At 43.0% G+C, this 21,538-nt stretch overlaps 2 protein-coding genes across 3 annotated transcripts in view; both read left to right on the plus strand.

The window, feature by feature from the left end:
* The window catches only part of LOC139359673 (uncharacterized), a 106,823-nt gene that overhangs the window by 66,269 nt on the left and 19,016 nt on the right, over nt 1–21,538 (plus strand). The window contains exons 2-3 of one of the 2 annotated variants that reach the window (XM_071083503.1): nt 6,141–6,261; nt 18,201–18,306. In XM_071083503.1, the coding sequence (XP_070939604.1) occupies nt 6,141–6,261; nt 18,201–18,306 (227 nt within the window). The remainder of the gene's footprint in view (nt 1–6,140; nt 6,262–18,200; nt 18,307–21,538) is intronic. The other variant, XR_011615960.1, reaches the window with a different exon arrangement.
* The window catches only part of LOC105469042 (archaelysin family metallopeptidase 2), a 51,063-nt gene continuing 30,969 nt past the window's right edge, over nt 1,445–21,538 (plus strand). Inside the window, exon 1 of the mRNA XM_011719601.3 lies at nt 1,445–1,574. The gene's annotated coding sequence lies outside the window, so the exon portion shown is untranslated. The remainder of the gene's footprint in view (nt 1,575–21,538) is intronic.

Genomic DNA, 21,538 nt, shown 5'->3' on the forward strand with positions numbered 1-21,538 from the left:
TCGTGACTTGTCAGGAAAATCAATTAAGGTTATTTGCCGATAATACAAGCATTTAACACCGTGAAGCGGTTTTTAGGCAGGATTCCCTCTTTTCCACTGCAAAGAAGAGGTAAGTTCTTGCTGAGGTGATCGAGGTCCTCGCTGGGGCACTGGGAAGGTGGCGGGAGTTTGGAACGTGCTAAGTAGTTGCGTTCTGAAGTTTACTGAGGCTTTCCGAGTGGGGATTCCACCCAACAGGTCTTAGGGCGCCCCTCCCTCTGGGCGTGGCAGCCCGGGGCGTGGCTCCTGGCACAGATCCGGAGCAGTTGTCATCGGAGTCAATTTCAGGACTCCAGCTCCAAGCTTTGGGTTTCCATAATTCTGGGGGCTTGTCTCCCTGTCCCTCCCCCCTCAACTAATTTCCCTCCGTCCCTGGCGCTGCCCGGTGCCTTGGTGCCTTCGGTCGCTCGGGCCGCCCCTCTCCGCGACTTTTTTTTTCTTTCTCTCGCTGGCTCTTTCAGCATCAGTTTCCATAGGGGGGCTGGAGGGGAATGATATTTGGGGGCTTCCCTGCCTTCCTCTCCGAGCTGCGGAAGGGAAGACGCGGGGAAGAGTTCCGAGCGGCTTTGGGCTCCAGCCAGGGGTCCGCGGAGACTGTGGTCTTTGACATGGGGCATTTCGCGAGCTATGCGCCCCTCTCCGCAGTGCCACCCTCGCCGGGAGTCCAGCCGCACTGCGCTGCACCGATCTCAGGAGCTCCAGGCTCCCCGCCCCCGACTCGACGCTCCCGCGCTCCCCCTAGCGGCCACCGTGCTGCCTCGCTGTGTCCCAGGCTTGTCGGCTGCTCAGCTCACACTGGAGAGGGAAGAAACAAGAGGGCGGCTGAAGCCGATCCTGAGTGGGGCCCCAACAATTCGCAATTAACGTTTTCCCTCCACCCGCTTCCGCCGGCCGGGCCCGTCCTGCGCGGCCCCGCAGGCCTCCCCACCCGGTCCCGGGGCTTCCCACCGCCCCCCCAACCCCGCGCTCGCCCCTCTACCTCCGCTTTCCCTTCTCCGCCCGCCTGGGCTCCGAAATTGAGGTGGGGCAGACCGCCCAAGCAGCCCCCGGCTCCCGCTGCGGAGCGCTGCGCCCCAGCCCGCTGCCGCCGAGGTTCGGACCATCGGGGAACTCTGCTCGCAGCACCGCGGTAGCAGCAGGGCCAGGTTGAGGTGGCCTTCAAGAGGTGGCTGAGCTCGCCCATAGGGAGCAGCAGTAGCCAGAGGAAGCGGCCGCTGGCCCGCCAAGCACCAGCGCCCGGGTGGAGAGGGCGAGAGGCGGGGGCGGCAGCCGCGGCCACCTGGCTGGGACTATCGCCGCCTGGAGGGCGGTCAACAAAGTGGTGTACGATGACCACGGAGCATCTTCCTGGAGCGAGGAGGAAGAGGACGGCGACGCCGAGGAGACCCAGGATTCTGAGGACGACGAGGAGGATGAGATAGAGGGCGACGACCATGACTCCGATTATCCGGAGGAGATGGAAGACGACGACGACGCCGCCAGTTACTGCACGGAAAGCAGCTTCAGGAGCCATAGTACCTACAGCAGCACTCCAGGTACCCACCCAGCCCAGTTGCTGCAGACTCCTTCCCCACCTCCTCTGCCCTCCCCCCTTGCTCACTCGAGTGCTGTGCATCCTGCTCCGATCTCCCCGTAACCCCGCCTCCCCCCCCAAACGGAGGGGAAATGCGACGGCACATCAAGTGGCAAAAAACTAGATTTACAAGAGGAAAGAGGCGCATTGTTCAAAATGGAGATTGCATTGTTGCAGTTTGCAGGCCACACTCGCTCGCTCGCTCTCTCCCCCACCAATCCCCTCATTTTCCTCTTTAAAATTTGTGCCAGTGCAGTGTCTCCACCGGGCAGGATTGAAACTTTGGCAAACACATATCCATTGCATTCATTTCTCTCCCGTTGTTTTGCTGTGGTTTTCTGGAATGAAAGAAGCCTCTGGTTTTGCAAACCTCGTTGCATTTCTAATGTGGTTTCTTTCGGATTTTTTATTAGATATCTATTACTTAAAAGGGAATTAAGGATTTGGACAGATTGTGACACACAAACACATATAAAAACATGCCTGTTTTCACACCCCTAGCTGTGGTTTTAAAATTGTGTTAAGGAAACGGATCATTTGGGTTAGTAGGGGAACCTTATCTGGTCCCGTGTGTGTATTTTCATTCTTCGAGTGCTAATGGGCCTGTGCAACAGTCGCTGGTAAATGGCTGATTAAAAAGCAAAGCAGAAAGCCATACAAGACCCAACCAAATTTGGTAATTCATCCGATTCAGAATTGTTTTTGGTTAAATCAAAAATAAAACTACAAAACCACAGGAACGCGCGTCTTACTTGATCGCTTTGCCTTGCTTGGGAAATGCAGTTTCGTGTCACCTGTTGGAGAAGATGTGTAGTTGATCATCTAGACATGGTTGCCGAAGATGAACTTTTGGACCAACTTCTAAGTCACACAGCGTCGATATCAGATTTATTACACGATGACTTTTTCTTTTCACTCTATTTCTGAGGAAAAAGCCCTCCCGAAATCCGTAATGAATTTCTCCATGGTAACCCCTCTTCTGTTTTCACACAGAAAAGTTTCTCTAGGCTGGTGCTGAGATGCATTTTGTTAAACACTCCTCGTCCCCCCCCACAACAAAGTCTGCTTTGTATTAAATATGTAGTTGCAGTTTACTAAATTGTGAAATTAACATAACCGAAGCAACAGCCGGCAAGATTTTTCCTTTATAATTTTGTAAATCTAGATTAATTAAATTAGAATCTGGTTTTAAAAGCATTAAAAAAAAAGTTTATGAGGAACTATTTGTGAGGAAAAAGGACCCTTTTTTCCTTGAAGTAAGGTGTGTCATGTCTTTCTCAGAGAGACTAGGGTAGTAGAAGTGGTTAACTTGAAAAGTTTCTGATTTTTATAAATGCTTAAATACTTATTGGAGAAGTAGGGTAGTAGTATATTAAGCCAAATGTAAACCCACGTAGGTATATCCTAACATAAACTGAAAAAAGGTAATTTATTTTGCCTGATGGTCAGAATTGTTGCCAGACTTGTCTGGGGAGGCTGTATGGAGAATGAAAGGAATTAATCCGGTGTCAGATATTTATGTCTTATATGTAGAAAGGACTACATGTAAATTCTTGCCAACTTAATTTTAGTCCATCTTTTTTTTTTTTCTTTTCTTTTTTTTTTTTTTTTTTTTTGAGAGGGAGTCTTGCTCTGTCACCTAGGCTGGAGTGCAATGGTGTGATTTTGGCTCACTGCAACCTCTACCTCTCGCACTTAAGCGATTCTCCTGACTTAGCCTCCCGAGCAGCTGGGATCACAGGTATCCATCAGCACGTCCAGCTGATTTTTGTGTTTTTAGTAGAGGTGGGGTTTCACTATGTTGACCAGGCTGGTCTCAAACTCCTGACCTTAAGTGATCCGCCCACCTCGGCCTCCCAAAGTGCTGGGATTACAGGCGTGAGCCACCACACCTGGCCCAGTTAAATGATTTTTTAATTGAAGGAATATGTGCATTAAAATAGTTTTTAAGAAGGTAAAGGAAGCATATATGAAAGAAGCAAAATTCCATTGTTTTTGATGCCTAGGATAGGAAATAGAATGTTTCTAGATGGGGCTGGGTGCAGCAAGCAGCTCACCCTGTAATCCCAGCACTTTGGGAGGGTGAGGGGAGGATCACCTGAGGTCGGGAGTTTGAGACCAGCCTGGCCAACATGGTGAAACCCACCTCTACTGAAAATACAAAACGTAGCCCAGTGTGGTGGTACACACCTGTAATCCCAGCTACTCAGGAGGCTGAGGTAGGAGAATCGCTTGAACCTGGGAGGCAGAGGCCGCAGCGAGTTGAGATCATGCCACTGCATTCCAGCCTGGATGACAGAGATTCTGTCTCAAAAAAAAAAAAAAAAAAAAAAAGAAAAAAGGATGTTTCTAGATGGAATGCCACTGTGGGCCTGTTTTTGGTTATGTTCCCCTCTAGCCCAGCTCATGTCATCCATCCCTAACTTTGGTGTTGGGGTTGTTTTACTTCTCTTTTTTGGTTTTACCATATCTGTATGTAAAATGGAACAGCAAGAAAATACCTAGTTGTCTAAGGAAAGGTCAGCTCTGCCATTATTGGTTGGAATCCCCCAGGAGAAGATGATCCCAACAGACTCAGGGTAATAGTCTGGCCTCAGTGTTCCTGAGGGTTTTCGAGAAGCTCTTCTGAGAAGTCTGTGGGCGAGGTCAGGAGACAGTCTCAGGTTTTACCTCAATCAGGGCATCAGGCAGGGTTGTAGTGTGGACTGAGTATCTGACATCTTGTGGCTATATGGTCAGAGAGATGGGCTACTTTGTATCTTCAGCTTCTGAAGTCTTCAAAGCCCTCTTCCAGTTCTTAGAATTAGGTCAAATGAAAAATTCTGGTAGGATGAAATGAATGTCAGAGCAGGGCATGGAAAGGAGAGTAGAAACTTTATCAGTGTGCTGTCGAGAAATCTGAATCCACACTGATTCTTCATTCTTTGTGGCTGGAAGCTTATAGAATCTTCACTGTCTATGGGGTTCCGCAGTTTTACAGTGACACGCCCTTGTGTTGGCCGCTTTCATCCATGATGTATTTTTGATGGGTATTTTCAATCTGGCAGTTGTGTCCTTTGATTCTGAGAACTTCTCTTGACAACTTCCTCTTTTCCCTCTCGTATTTATCTTGAACTATGATTTTATTGAATGTTGGACTTCCTATTTTGGTCTTCTGACTTTATCATTTCTCTCCAGTTTTCCTCTGTCTCTTTTTCTCTTTGCGGTATGTGTATGTGTTCAGTTTCTTAAGATTTCCTTATCTTGGTCGTCCAACCCTACTATCCAGTTTTTCCTTTCTGCTACCATATTTTTATTATCTAAGAGCTCTTTTGTTTTTAAAATCTTCCTTTTAAAAAAAATACTAAAATCCTGTTTGTCTTGGATGTAGTATTTTATCTTACCTTTCTGAGGCTATTAATGACAGGTTTTTTTTTCTCTCCTCTGTGCATGGTCTGTTTCTTCTAAGTTGCTTCTTCCTATTCTTTGTTTTGTTTTTTTTTTATTTCGTGCTCAGATGTTTATTAATTCTTCATTTTCTGCTCCTCATTAACATTGTGGTACTATGTAGCGAGTTGGAAGCTCTGAGCCAGTGGGTGGGCCTTATCAATTTTGACTTAACCATTGGATGATTTTCATTGTCTCTTTTATTGGGGGAAATCCCTCTTGTCAGTATCTTGAGGTCTGTCCTCGAGAGTAAGCTCTAGAGGAGCGATGGCATGGAAAGGCCTTTTCCTGTGTCCTGCTTGAAGCATGAAGGTCTTGCTGTTGGTATTCTCATGGCTGAGTGGTGGAAGAAAGCTTCATTTATTGTGCACACAGCATTTACTATGTGTATTGTCACTTAAATCCTCAGTTTTCTGTACAATACCTTTGTTCACAACTGAGCGTGGTTTTTGCCAGTCCAGGGAGCCTCAGTTTACCTCCTCTGGAGACTAGACCTTGGCAGCTGAAGGGGAGAGAGATAGTTTAGGAATCTGCTCCATAAACAGCTTCCAGCCAGTTCCCTATTCTAGAGACACCCCTCCTCGTTATCATTGCTTTTTGAGGATTGTGTTCTCAACCTCACCTTCCTTTTTACTTTGAGATCGGACTTTCTTAGGTCTGCTGAGGCAGTACTCACTTGTTCATCTACATTCAGATTTTTATTTTTTTAATCATGTGTCTCCTACTTTATCCTTATGAGTTAGTCTTTTTTTTTTTTTTCTTTTTTTTTGAGACGGAGTCTCGCTCTGCCACCCAGGCTGGAGTGCAGTGGCCGGATCTCAGCTCACTGCAAGCTCCGCCTCCCGGGTTCACGCCATTCTCCTGCCTCAGCCTCCCAAGTAGCTGGGACTACAGGCGCCCGCCACCTCGCCCGGCTAGTTTTTTGTATTTTTTAGTAGAGACGGGGTTTCACCGTGTCAGCCAGGATGGTCTCGATCTCCTGACCTCGTGATCCGCCCGTCTCGGCCTCCCAAAGTGCTGGGATTACAGGCTTGAGCCACCGCGCCCGGCCTATGAGTTAGTCTTTAATGATTTTTTTTTTTTTTTTTTTTTTTTTTGACAGGGTCTCACTTTGTCACCCAGGCTGTGGAGTGCAGTGGCGCTATCTTGGCTAACTTCAGCCTCAACCACCTGGGCTTAAGCAGTCCTCCTGTTTCAGTCCCCCCAAGTAGCTGGAACTACAGGTATGTGCCACCATGCCCAGCTAATTTTTGCATTTTTTTGTAGAGACAAGGTTTTGCCATGTTACCCATAGTCTCGAACTTGTGAGCTCAAGCCATCTGCCCTCCTTCGCCTCTCAGAGTGCTGGGATTATAGGCGTGAGCCACTGCGTCCAGCCTAACAATATTTCTTTAGCGTGGTTTTAAGAAGGTTTCAGGAGGGAGCAAAATGAAATCTGTCACCTTAATCCAGAAACTGCTATGAGAAACAATACATGAGGGTTCAAATGTATATTCTGTGTCTTTTGGTTTGGATCAGATATTTTAAGACATATGTGTAAAATATGTGTAATTTTTTTCTTTTCTTGCTCCCTTACCTCCCATACGTGTGGTCATGGTATTCCTTGTGCCGTTTTTTGTTTTTGTCTTTGTTTTGACATTTTGCTGTTGAGGTGGTAACACGGAAACCTTTGTCAGCAAGGTCATTCCAAATGGTGAAATAACTGTAACCACATTTTAAAGTTTATTGCTCTCAGGAAGCTAAGGCACAGGAATTACTTGAACCCAGGAGGCGGAGGTTGCAATGAGCTGAGATGGCGCCACTGTACTCCAGCCTGGGTGATGGAGTGAGACTCTGTCTGTCTCAAAAAAAATTGACGAAATCAAATATTTTATTTTTCTTAGTGGAACAGTAAAATTCTTAAGTTATGTTTGTCAATAAAACTGTTCATTTGAGTTTATCTGCTTTAAAAGCTATAGTTGTCATTCAAATTGCCTTTTTTGATGCGTAATAAAGTGCACAGATTTTAAAGATGATTTCAGGCAAATAGGATATCTTTTTCTATGCTGTGATATTTTGAGTATTCTATGTAAAGTCAAGTAGGAAACTTTAAACAGTGATAATTAAGTATTCTGTGTCAACAATGTTGACAAATCTGAAAGATTTTACATCTTTTATGAAAATGAGATTAAAATAATTTCAGTTTAACTGTACCTTTGTGGTAGATTATATGTGGACTCCTTGTGATAATTTTAAAGCCATGTAAAATTTTCACGCAGTTTATAGTATGCAGAGGTTTTAGTTGTAATGTTAGCAATTTATAGAAATTAAGTTTTCCATTATTGCTTTTATTTAATAAGTGCTTAAAAATATGTTATTTGTATAGGTTAGTGAAGTATATAATAAAAAAAGATTCTTTTTTTTTTTTTTTGAGACAGAGTCTCGCTCTGTGGCCCAGGCTGGAGTGCAGTGGTGCGATCTCAGCTCACTGCAAGCTCCGCCTCCCAGGTTCACGCCATTCTCCTGCCTCAGCCTCCTGAGTAGCTGGGACTACAGGCGTCTGCCACCTCGCCCGGCTAATTTTTTGTATTTTTAGTAGAGACGGGGGATGGTCTTGATCTCCTGAGCTCGTGATCCGCCCGCCTTGGCCTCCCAAAGTGCTGGGATTACAGGCGTGAGTCACCACACCCGGCCCAGCTTTTAATTTTAATAAATAATATTCCTTTTGAACTTTTTGCCTTTTTTAAAAAATAAAACTTTAAATTTTAGAATAGTTTTAGGTTTATACAAAAGTTGCAAAGATAGTAGAGGGTTTCCATATATCCTGTACTTGGTTGCCCCTGTTATTAACGTCTTAGATTAGTGTGGGATATTTGTTACAACTAATGGACCAGTACTGATACACTGTTACTAACTCAAGTCCATACTTTATTCAAATTTCCTTTTACCTGATGTCCTTCTTCTGCCTCATGATCCTATACCACATGATATTTAGTCATCATGTTTTCCTCTGGATTGTCGGTTTCTCAGACGTTCCTTGTTTTTGATGGCCTTGACAGTTTGGGGGAGTACTGATTAGGTATTTTGTAGAAAGCCCTCATTATGGGGTTTTCTCATGGTTAGCCTAGGTTTTTGCATTTTGGGGAGGAAGACCACAGAGGTGAAGTACAATTCTCATCTTCTTATCAAGAGTGCATGCTATCCTCGTGACTTACCACTGATGATGTCAACCTTGGTCCCCTGGTTGAGGCAGTGCTTGTCAGGTTTCTCCACATCCTCCCCCATCCCTCAACCCCCCAATACTGTACTTTCTGGAAGCAAGTCACTGTAAACAGCCACACTTAGGGGGTGGGGAGTTATGTTCTACCTTCTTGAAGGGACAATATCTACATTAATTATTTGGAATTTTTCTGCACAGGAGATTTGTTCAGTTATTTTTTCAGACATTTATTACTATGAGTATAGATTCATTGATATTTATTTTATACTTATTGGGTTATAATTGGATATTTATTAGGTTATAATTCAATGTCACCTTATTTATTTTGTTACTCAACTCTGCTTTTTATTTTTTTAAGTTATAAATACATATATATCTTAAAAGTTTAAACAGTATAAAGGGTATGCTGTGAAAAATGAATCTCTCTCCTTCATAATCTCCAATCTGACCTTCCTTTCTCCGGAGGCAATCACTATTGCTATATATTTTTTTGTGCCGCCAGATGTATTCTGTGCATGTTTAATAAATACTACCTGTGTTTTCTAATATAGCCATCACTCAGTATTCTCAAGGATTGCTTCCAGAGCCCTCTGCAGATAGCAAAATCCGTGGATGCCCAAGTCCTGCAGTTGGCCATGTGGAATCTGCTGATATGAAAAGTTGGCATTCCATATCCAAGGGTTCTGCATCCTGAGAATACTGTATTTTCAGTTCGAGGTTGGTTGAATCCAAGGATGCAGAACCTTTGGCCACAGAGGGCCGACTGTAGTGCCTTTTCAGTTTTAACTTGGATAAAATGATTAGGTAAGATTCTGCAAGGACACTTTTAAGTGCCTGGTTCTGAGTTCTGCTCTTCTGCATACATTATCTGCTATACATACAATCCTATTAAATTTCCCCATTCTCCATTTGCTTAAAAATGGAATGTTTATATTTAATAAAGATACCCAGATAGCTGTATCCAAGCTTGTTCTCACATATTCTGCATCAGTATTCCTGTGAATTCATGCATATTTTTGGAGAATGATAGGCTCTCACATATAAATACCGTTGGGCACAAATATACTTTTTCTTCAGAAAAAAGTATTCTTAGTTACCATGGATTATATTTATTCATATCTGGTAGTTGAAAGTATTTCTCTATTAGATCTGTTTAGAAAAATGTGTAATTTTTTTATTAGAAAAGTTTCAGTGTTCAGAAGTCTTTGGGAGATCAATAATTGCAGTAACACAATCTCCGCCTTAGTCTCCCCTCCATATAGATCAAATCATAGGAAATTTTATTAATTTCTGCCAGCTCACTTCCCCCCTTAATTTCCTTTTGTGAATTATGGCATTAAAATAGACCAATGCCTTTTTGCTCTCCTGTATTTTAGTACAACAACAGAGAACCATCTTCAGTTCTCTAAAAGGCAATGTGAGATAGGATTTTATGAAGTATGTTGAATTAGAAATATTTTCCAGAATAAAAAATAAAAATAGAAAAAAAAAAAACAGAAAGAAAAACAATATTTTCCAGGGCAAGCTTGTCTGTGTATGAAATTATATATACAGTGTAATCATAATTAAATAAAGAACAAAAGCAAAGCAGGAATGGATAATCAAAAGTGTTAAGTGATCTGATTTGGGGGAATGTAAAAAACTAAAAATGTTAATATAGGGCGATTGATAAATTTCATTATGAATTATCATGTGATAGAACACTACGTGTTGGAGAATTAAGTAAAGTACCATGCAAAAACTGTGCCTGGGTCATTGAGATACTTAAATTCTCTTCCTCTAAACAACCAACTGGGTCAGCTTTTATCATTGAAAAATAACCAGTCAGCATAGTAGAATCGTAGTTGCTTTCCTTTTCATATTTTTTGCATTTTCTACAATGAGCATGTTATAGTTCAATATAATTCAGCATGTAATGTACTTTTAAAAATTAGTTAAACCTTTTGTAGTAATGGAGAACAACAAAGAAAGCATTGAGCTTTAGGCCACAATATGTTCTTAGAAAGTTAGATGAGTAAAATTTGTGTGCTGTGAGATTGCCTTGCAACCTGCAGTTATCCTCTTAGTACTACATGGAGTACATGGAAATAAGGTGAGTTGCACCTTGGATTTAATGGTGGGATCTGGACCCCAAAAATGACATAAATCGTTTTTTCTTTCTTTCCTTTTTTTTTTTTTTTTTTTTTTTTGTTAAGGCACAACATCAACCTGGTACTAGAGGAGGACGGATTCACAAGAATTGAAAATTGATGGGGAAGAAAAGGGGAAACGAACATTTTTGAGTGCCTACTGTGGGCCAGGTGCCCAACTAGGTGTTTTACAATTCTTTAATCCTCTCAGCACCTTTTTAAGGAGTGTATTGTTAATGAATTGAACATTCAAATAGAAGAATTCCCCATTAAAACACCAGTCCACCGCTGTTAACCTTTATTTGCTCTCTCTGGTAACCAAAATCTTGGCTATGATAGTCAGTTTAGGACCACCCAGTCCAGGTAAATACCCAAAATAATATCTAATAGTGTTCTTTAACTTGGGGTTTTATGAGATGAAAACAATGGAAACCACTGGGGTTCTGATAATGGCCAAGAATAATTTACAGCTTAACAGGAATTTCAGAATCGTAGCCTGTCCTGATGACTTCAACTTGATGTTAACCTCTCAAACAAAATACTTCATCTTTAATGTATAACTCTCTGGTTTTTATACAAACACACACATGTCTGCTTTAGGAGAGTTTAATTCTATTTTGATAGCTAAATTTTTCTTCTCCATTTTTCCTCAATATTTTACTAAAAATTTCAAATGTACAGAAAGGTTGAAAGACTTATACAGTTACCAGCCTGACCAACATGGCAAAACCCCGTCTCTACTAAAAATGCAAAAATTAGCCAGGCCTGGTGGCGCTTGCCTGTAATCCCAGCTACTTTGGAAGCTGAGGCAGGAGAATTGCTTGAACTTGGGAGGCAGAGATTACAGTGAGCCGAGATCGCGCCACTGCATTCCAGCCTGGGCAACAGAGCTAGAGTCTGTCTCAAAAAAAAAAAAAATAATAAAAAGAATGATACAGTAAATACTCATGTATTCATTGTCTAGATCTGTACTTTACTACATATTTGTAACTAAATATACAGCTTACTGTATTTGCTTTATCCTATGCCTGCATGGTAATTAAGTTTTATAATGCTTTATTTTGCTTATTTGAAGGAAGTTTATTTTTAGAAGAAATTTTTCTAAGTGGAGATGGTTTCTAAAATCTGGTAGGTTAATTCTTTGTTTAGTTTTGAAATATTATGCAAAGTGTAGATATACTTGTTTGTAGAATATGCATATTTAGCATAGATCAGATACAACGTAATTTTCTTTCGTCCTTTTAATGTTTTTCTCTCTGCTGAACACTTTGGGTCTATTTTTCTTGTTTTTTTTTTTTGTTGTGTATGTTTTGTTTTTGTTTTTTGAGACAGTCTCACTCTGTCACCCAGGCTGGAGTGCAGTGGGCATGATCTCGACTCACTACAACCTCTGTCTCCCGGGTTCAAGCAATTCTCATGTCTCAGCCTCCCAAGTAGCTGCGATTATAGGTGTGCGCCACCACGCCCGGCCAAGTTTTGTATTTTTGGTAGAGATGGGGTTTCACCATGTTGGCCAGGTTGGTCTCAAACTTGTAGCCTCAAGTGATTCCCCTGCCTCGGCCTCATGAAGTGCTGGGATTCCAGGCATGAGCCATTGTGCCGGGGACCTATTTTTGTCTGTTTTACTTATGGCTATAATTGCCATAGGTTTTTGGATCTAAAACCAGTATGAATGTATGTATGTATATGTGTATATACATACTATATATACATACACACATATATACAAGAGTGTTTAGCAAGATAGACTATTTGAAATTAGATTCTTCCTAGAAAATCAGAGAAGTATGGTCATCCAACCAATTTAAATGGTCTAAACCTAGTAGGCAATTAAAAACATTTTTTTGGCTGGGTGCAGTGGCTCAGGCTTGTATTCCCAGCACTTTAGGAGGCTGAGGTGGGCGGATCATGAGGTCAGGAGATTGAGACCATCCTGGCTAACACAGTGAAACCCCATATCTACTAAAAGTACAAAAAATTAGCTGGGTGTGGTGGCACATACCTGTAGTCCCAGCTACTCGGGAGGCTGAGGCAGGAGAATCGCTTGAACCCAGGAGATGGAGGTTGCAGTGAACCGAGATCATGCCACTGCACTCCAGCCTGGGTGACAGAGCGAGACTCCGTCTCAAAAAACAAACAAAAACAAAACAAAACAAAACAAAAAAAAGAGTAACTGAGCTCGTAGGGTTATAGGACAGTTACATAAAATAAATCCTGAAGGTGTAGTAATATAGTAAATGCTCAATGTTAGCTGTTCTTTGATCTCTGCATTTAAGGAGCTCAGTCTAGTCAGAGAGACAGAACTAACATATGTAAAACAAGTAGAGGGCAATGAAATGATACTGATCACAAAGATACATTAGTTTATGGACGGGAGAGAGATGTGTTGACTGGAAAAGTTGGAGCTAGCCTGTAAGAGGAAGTGAGCCTGAACCGCCTGAAGGATGGTGGCTTTTAGATACATAAAGAGGCGACGTGGCCCACCAAGATGGGAGACAGCTGGAGGTGTTTAGTTCTAGGAGGCACATCTGTCTGATGGAAGGATACGTGGAATTTTTACCTCTGACTTGTAAAAACAGACTTTTAGAAGGCAGTAGCTTGGGTTCTTAGGCATTGTTTATTGTATTTGCACTGTTGTGCAAATGAACGAACATGTAATGGTGTTCAGACAGGAAGCTTTCTGCAGATCTTGGTGGGCACTCTGGTGAGCTGGAACAGTGCAGAGGCTGCCGATTCCACACACCAAGGTGTAAGGAGGGCCCTGCAGGCCAGTCAGCAGTTTGGACTTGATGCAGTGAGGAACCCCACTGTGGGTTCTGGAGTCCTGATGCAGGTTATTCTAGAGAAACATAGAGTGGCTTAGAGATGGACTTGAGAGGTGAGACATTCAAGGCCAGAAAACTAGTGAAGAGATGGCAGCCACGTCTGAGATGAGAAGAAAGTGGGAGCAGTGGGAACAGGAGGAAAGAGAACACGTCAGAAATATTCAAAGAAGGAGCAACAGGATTTGGTACAAAATAGACGATAGAGAAGAGGCCATGATGAAGGGAGACTTGAAGAAACTGGGACTGTTGGGGGCCAGGCAGTAGAAGGGAGTGTGCACTAAGAGGATTTGGAGTAGAGGAGCCGGTAAGGGAAAAAGATGAGTTTTCTTACTGAGTATGTTTTGTTTGATTGTGAATAGACTGTCTGTTAAGTGCAAATGACTGGTGAGCATTCACGAATGAGAGATTGGAATGGAAGTGTATCTGGCTGTTTTAGCTTTCTTTGATGGCCCCGCCCACCCCCCTCCCCAACCCCCAGCAATGGCAGTGGTGGCAGCCGCAGTCGTGGTAGACATCTTAATAAGAGCTGACACATCACCTATGTGCCAAACACAGCTCTTCTGCTCTTCACTCAAATATTTTTTTTTTTTTTTTTTTGAGACAGGGTCTTGCTGTCTCACCTAAATTAGCATGCAGTGGCACAATCTCGGCTCATTGCAACCTCTGCCTCCCAGGCTCAAGCGATTTTCCTGTCTCAGCCTCCCGAGTAGCTGAGACTACAGGTGCATGCCACTGCACCTGGCTAATTTTTGTATTTTTTTTTATGGAGACGGGGTTTTGCCATGTCACCTAGGCTGGTCTCAAACTACTGAACTCAGGTGATCCACCCACCTCGGTGTCCCAAAGTACTGGGATCACAGGCATGAACCACCACACCAGGCCTTTTAAACGCTTCTCATTTAGTCCTCACAGCAACCTTATGAATGTTATCTCTACTTTACAAATGAGGAAATTGTGACACAGGTTAAATGAGTTGCCTAGTGTCACACAGCTAGTATGTGTGTGTCCTCATCAACAGACTCTGCTCTGCCAGACTATTTAGCACTTGATTACATGAAGTTCTGTGCGTCATGTGAAGCAGCCTTTAGATTGCTAACTAAATTGTTAGCTTTAATAGAGACAATAATAGAGAACTTTTTATTGTTATGGAATTACGTTTTTTCAAAGCTGAGGGCCAGCATGTTTCTGAAGGAGCTGGTGTAGGTGTATGCTGTAAATTGGTATTGCCTTCTAGAAAGCAGTTGGGTGTTAAGTATCCAGAGTCATTAAAATGTTTGTCACCTTTGACCTCATAATCGTATCCCTGATTATTTTAATCTTAGGAAATAGTCCAAAAGAAAAAAAATTTTGTGCATGAGAATTTTAATTGCAGCATTTCTGTTCATTATGGCTAAAAATTGGAAACGACCTTAATGACCACTAGTAGGGGAATGTTCATGTGAAGTACAACACATGAATGCATTTGGTCTATGTGATTGTCTTGTAAAATGAGGTATGACTGTATCAGCATATGGAGCAGTTCACAAAATATTAAGCAAAAACGTAGAGGTAGGCTGAACATTGTGTGCATATGCTGATTATAAGTAAAGTAGGTGTGTATGTGAACAAAAGCTAGAAGAAAACATGGAAAAGCTAACACTTGAGTCCTAGAGTTATTTAATGAGTGGCTGTTGGTTGCCAGTAGCTAAGAACCTGCCTACTTTTTAAAAATTCTTGATTCTGGCCAGGGGTGGTGGCTCACATCTGTAATTCCAGCACTTTGGGAGGCCAAGGCGGGCAAATCACTTGAGGTCAGGAGTTCTATACCAGCCTGGCCAACATGGTGAAACCCTGCCTTTACTAAAAATACAAAAAATTAGCCAGCTGTGGTGGTGTATGCCTGTAGTCCCAGCTACTTGGGAGGCTGAGGCAGGAGAATCACTTGAACCCGGGAGGCGGAGATTGCAGTGAGCCAAGATTGCACCACTGTGCTCCAGCCTGGGCAACAGAGCAAGACTCCATCCCAAATATATATATATAATATATAATATATATATAATAATATATAATATATAATATATAAAATATATATAATATTATATATATTTTGGGATATATAATAATATATAATATATAATATAATATATGATATATAATATATAATTATATAATATATATTATATATAGTATATATAAAAATTCCATTGTATCATTTTGAGACAGTGAGTATTCTTGTTGTAATGAAATTTCAAAATCATATTACACTATTCAGAAAGGCATAAAATGCAGCATTGTGAATAACGGTCAGCATTGTTTTAAATCCTGCCTTGATTTTTAAAATATTTTGACCTTGATGATAAATATTAGCTGTCCTGCTCATGTATTACCAGAAAGCTGTGTTGTAGTTTTGGAAAACTGCTAGACTAAGAAGGAAGAACCAGTTACATTGCATAAGGAAGTGTGCCATCACAGAGTAGCCGGTGACTTGTGGGACCAGCAGCTTCTGTTCAGGGTCTTACAGTTCACTGACCAAGAGTGCAGAGAAGAGTTCATTTGATCCTTGCAACAGCCCTCCTTCCCAGGTAGACAGGCCAAGTGTGATCACCTCCATTTCACAGACAGAGGTGCTGGCACTCAGAGTAAGTGACTAGTTTGAGTTCTTGGGTCAATAAGTAAGAAAGCTGGAACATAGTTAATTATAGGAGAGAAAGGGTTTTTCACACGTAATACAGCAGCAGTGAAAATGTAGAAGTTCTAAGTCATAAGTGGGGTTGCACAGTTAAGGAACTTTTAGAATAGGTTAGAGAGAGGTGGGCAGAACTTGGAACTGGGAAGTGATCCTTGTGAATTGGCATTGGATTCAGATCCCATTGCTTTTAATAGAGGAGCAAGGAGCAGTGTGGAGAAGGTGGATATACAGACAGGAAGATCACGCTGGCTAGGACCAAGAGTGGCTGACAGTGCAAGCTGTGCTTGCACTTTTCTTCTCCTAAACAGAATGAAGGGCTTTCTCTTGGTATCGCAAAGCAGGTGTGAGGAAATGGCTGGAGGTAATGGCTGTACTCCTGGTTGCTCTGACTCCAACCTCTCTGGCAAATGAAAATTATTTTCCAGGTTCTCACCTCTAACATGAAATTTTACTGTTGATCTCAAGAGAAACTGGGATAGAAAATTTGGACTTTGAGTCTAACTATTAATATTTAAAAATCTGTGACCTTGGAAACAGGTCATTAAAGTCTTTCTGGGAGAGATTTAAGATCTTTAAAAATTGAAACTAGACTCACTTGAGCATTTGAATCCCCAAACAAACCAAGAGGTCATTTAAGAAACAAAAACAAAAACACCTTTTGTTATGCTATTGTTGGAACAAGGGAATATTTATCTGTGTAAAAAGAAACAATACAAACTGTTGTGTAGCAGAGTGGGCACAATCCTGGTTAACTGGCACCAGGGGATGTCGTGTCAGTACAGGATGCTCTCCCAGAATGACCTGTTTCATTGCCCACAGAGTGGGTTGTTGGAAAAGAAAAGGGAGACTTTTCGGTCCTGAGAACGTAGGAAACTCAAGGTTTACAGGTTAAACCAGAGGTCTGTTTTGGTGACTTGGGAAATTTGGCAAATCCTCAAAAAACAGATGGCCCAGGGCAATGTTTTAAAATACAAGCTGTAGACCGGGCGTGGTGGTTCACGCCTGTAATCCCAGTACTGTGGGAGGCTTAGGTGGGTGGATCACTTGAGGTCAGGAGTTCGAGACCAGCCTGGCCAACATGGTAAAACCACATCTCTACTAAAAATACAAAAATTAGGTGGACCTGTGGCAGGCACCTGTAATGCCAGCTATTTGGGAGGCTGAGGCAGGAGAATTGTTTGTATCTGGGAAGCAGAGGTTTCAGTGAGCCAAGATCGTGCCACTGCACTCTAGCCTGGGTGACAGAGAGACTCCATCTCAAAAAAAAAAAAAAAAAAAATTAAAAATAAAAACCAGGCGCGGTGGCTCACGGCTATAATCCCAGCACTTTGGGAGGCCTAGGTGGGCGGATCACCTGATGTCGGGTATTTGAGACCAGCCTGGCTAACACAGTAAAACCCCATCTCTACTGAAAATACAAAAGTTAGCTGGGTATGGCAGCACGTGCCTGTAGTCCCAGCAACTCAGGAGGCTGTCTCTTTAACCCTGGATGGGGAGGTTGCAGTAAGCCAAGATCGCGCCACTGCACTCCAGCTTGGGTGACAGAGCAAGACTCCGGCTCTAAATAAATAAATAAATAAATAAATAAATAAATAAATAAAAGTACACGCTGTAATTTTTCCTCAGAAATTAGTGGGGCCTCTGAAATACGGTATTGTGGTTGGCGTTAAGGGGTATCCATGCAAATGCTGTGCAAGAATGTTTCACAGTGTTCCTTTTTCTTTGAAGTACACCAAGAAAACAAAAGGCTCAAACAAGTATGTGATACAAATTAGCCATTCAAGGAGGCTGTGTTCAGCTTCTCTGTTTGCCACAAGAATACTGAGGGAAGTTGTGTCCAGAATTAACATTTATACTGAGTAGAGGAGTATGTTGATTTTTCTTTTCCCCATAAAGGTTCGTGGTAGGAAAGCAGAAGCTATCAAGTCTTTTTTAAAGTCAATGATTCTTCTGTAATGACCTACACTGCCGCTTTAGACACGCTTGATTTTCTGCCCCTGCCAACTGGTGAAGGGGAGACGGAACACAGAATGAACTGAAGGCCAAGCACTGCTGACCTCGCAGGGAGAAAAAGTCCACAAGTGCCCACCACGACGCCTGGCTAATTTTTGCGTTTTTAGTAGAGACGGGGTTTCACCATGCTGGCCAGGCTGGTCTCCAACTCCTGACCTCAGGTGATCCACCCGCCTCAGCCTCCCAAAGTGCTGCGATTACAGGCGTGAGCCACCACGCCCAGCCAGGAAGCCAATTTATAACAAGCTTTCTTGGTAAACATGGGTGATTAGTTGATGACCCTAATGGTCCCTACCCCTCAAAGTTTGGTGCATCCTCTTTCTCCCAGCTGTGTGAGGACACAACACGAAATTGGCCATCTGAGGACCAGGAAGAGAGCGCTCCCCAGAACCCAACCATGCTGGCACTTGACTTTGGACTTCCTGGCCTCTGCTGTGAGTGATAAATGCTTGTTGTATAATCCTCCCAGCCTGTGATACTCTGTGATAGCAGCCCAAGCTGACTAAGACACTTGGCAAGTGCATCTCCACAGTAAGATCCGAGCTGTCTCAGCCTGGAAGTTGGCGTTTCCAGATGGCGTTGAGGAGAATGACCAAAGTTTGTCCTTCTTTTTTTTGAGACAGAGTCTTGCTCTGGCTGCAGTGCAGTGGTGCGATCTCAGCTCATTGTAACCTCCGCCCCCTGGGTTCAAGCAATTTCATGTGCCTCAGCCTCCTGAGTAGCTGGGATTACAGGCATGTGCCACCACACCCAGATAATGTTTGTGTTTTTAGTAGAGATGGGGTTTTGCCATGTTGGCCAGGCTGGTCTCGAACTCCTGACTTCAAGCGATCCACCCACTCGGCCTCCCAAAGTGCTGGGATTATGGGCGTGAACCACCACATCCAGCCCAAAGTTTTTCTCTTTGACCTTTCATTTTCTATTATTGATCGATCTCCTCACCTTTTTTTTTTTTTTTTTGAGATAGGGTCTTGTTCTGTCACCCAGGCTCGAGTGCAGCGGCGTGATCATAGCTTATTGTAGCCTCAAACTCCCAGACTCAAGCAATCCCCCTTTAGCCTCCTGAGTAGCTGGGACTAAAGATGCAGGCCACCACACCTAGATAATTTTTATTTTTTTGTAGAGATGGGATCTCATTATGTTGCCCAGGCTGTTCTCATACTCCTGGGCTCAAGTGATCCTCCAACCTTAGCCTCTCAAAGCACTGGGATTGTAGGTGTGAGACATCACGCCCGGCCCTAACCCCCTTTCTGATTGGCACGTTCTTAACATACCTTACAAGAGGTTAGAAGTGTTTTTGTAAATGTACCTCTTTTTTTTTTTCCAAATTCAGTTGTAACCAAGTCTTGCTAAAAAACCCATTCTGATCTCTTAAGGTAACTTTATATTTCTTTACATTAGAACTTTATATTTCTTCTAATCCATATGCATTGGTTTCACAGTTTTACAGTTTTGTAATTGCCAAAACAATGCAGGATTCTCAGTCACATCGGAATTTCAGATGAACAATGAGTAATTTTTTAGTATAAGTATGCCCCATAAATTTCATGGGATATACTTACATTAAAAGTTATTTGTTGTTCATTTGAAATTTTAGTTAACTAAACACCCTTTATTTTCATTTGTAAAACCTGGCCACCCTCTCTCCAAGGGAAATCCTAGTTCCCTATTTCCATATTGGTGGAGGTGGTGGTGACCTCGTGATTGCTCATATAACCTATCCACAGTTTCAAGAAGGAAGGAAAGGTAATTCTGTATGCTAAAAAGACACATACACACAAATAACAAATCTGTCCTCATGCAAGGCACAGTACTGGATGACTCAAGGAGAGTGATATCTGGTCAAGCACAAGCCCTCGGACGCTGTGGCTCATGCCTGTTATCCCAGCACTTCGGGAGGCTGAGGCAGGTGGATCATGTGAGCCCAGGAATTCGAGACCAACCTGGACAACATGGGAAAAACCCCTCTCTACAAAAAAAAAAAATACAAGAAAATTAGTCAGGCGTGGTGGCACATTCCTGTTAGTACCAGCTACTCGGGAGGCTGAGGTGAGAGGATCACTTGAGCCCAGGAGGTCCAGGCTGCAGTGAACCATGGTCATGCCACTGCACTCCAGCCTGGACAACAAAGTGAGACCCAGCCTTGGAAAAAAAGAAAAATTAAAATAATTTTTTTAAAAATGTAAAAAGTGTATATACATCTTGGTCTACAGATTAGATGCATTCAGAGAAAATCACCTGAAAATCAGTTTCTGAAAAGTAAATTTATTTCCCTAGTTTTCAATAAAAAATGATTATACTAGAACCCCAATCTGCCAATTTATCATTTGGTCCTTAGCAAGTATATAAACTAAAAACTTCACTGAGACTCAGCTTTCTCCTCTATCAAATGTAGCCCAAATGGCTACCTTTCCTTCCAGCCAACGCCAGGGGAAGTGCTTGGTGAGGAAGGGGTAAGCAGCATGACAGGCCCTCCAAGATGGCCCCCTGGCATCTGTGATCTCCCTGTTTCCTTCTCAATAAAATGAATGTAGATCAAGCAACTTCTAGGAGTGAGCATTCTGAAAGGGGCTGTGGGATAGAACACATCCCTGCATCCCCTGAAGAGTTAGACTCCAGCTGTAAAGACAGGACATATGTAGTCATCGGTTACAGTGGTAGCCCCCAGTGAACTGCACCTCCTGGTATTCATGCCCTCTATAGATCACTTCACTGGATCTGGGCTGCCTGAAACAACAAAATGTGACAGAGGTGACACTGTGCCAGCTGTGCCAAGGGGCACAAGTGGAGGGGCTCACTTCAGGGTGCTGGATGAAGAACAGGGCAGGAGGCTAGGCGGGGTGGCTCATGCCTGTAATCCCAGCACTGTGGGAGGCCAAGGCAGGTGGATCACCTGGGATCAGGAGATCGAGACCAGCCTGGCCAACATGGTGAAACCCCCATCTCTACTAAAAATACAAAAATTAGACAGGCGTGGTGGTGGGCACCTGTAATCCCAGCTACTCGGGAGGCTGAGGCAAGAGAACAGCTTGAACCCGGCAGGTGGAGGTTGCAGTGAGCCGAGATTGTGCCAGTGCACTCCAGCCTGGACAACAAGAGTGAGACTCCATCCCAAAAAACCAAAACAAAACAAAACAGGACAGGGACAGATGCTGGGCTTCGAAGACTGCACAAGCTCTAGGGAAATCTTAGTGGATTCCACATTTGTAGTCCTGGGAACCCTGAGCCACCATGTAACAAACCTTACTTTCCTGTTGGAAAGGCCACGTGGAGAGTGAGAGGCCCCTGAGTCTATATGGAGGAGAACGAGGGGCTCAGCCAGACATGTGCCCATGTTCAAGCTGACCCAGCCACCCTCCAGACTCTAGAGCTACACCGGCCGGGACCCCTTTACATGGGATTGGTGAAGCCACATCTTCAACTTATTCTTGGGTGTGCAAGATGCGAGTTAACATGGATCATTCTTGGGTATGCAAAAGATCAGGAATGTTTAAGCAAAGCAACCCACGTCTAGGTGAAGGTGATGTTCCCCCAGACAGGGAACAGCACCCAGTATGCCCTGTTTAAATTCCAGACCCACAGATTTGTGGGCAAATAGCATTTTGGTTGTTTTTAAGGCACCTCGATGTTGGGTAGTCGGTTATGTAGTAACAGGTAATGAAATCT

Source organism: Macaca nemestrina, chromosome 17, assembly GCF_043159975.1.
Source record: "Macaca nemestrina isolate mMacNem1 chromosome 17, mMacNem.hap1, whole genome shotgun sequence".
Classification (NCBI taxonomy): domain Eukaryota; kingdom Metazoa; phylum Chordata; class Mammalia; order Primates; family Cercopithecidae; genus Macaca; species Macaca nemestrina.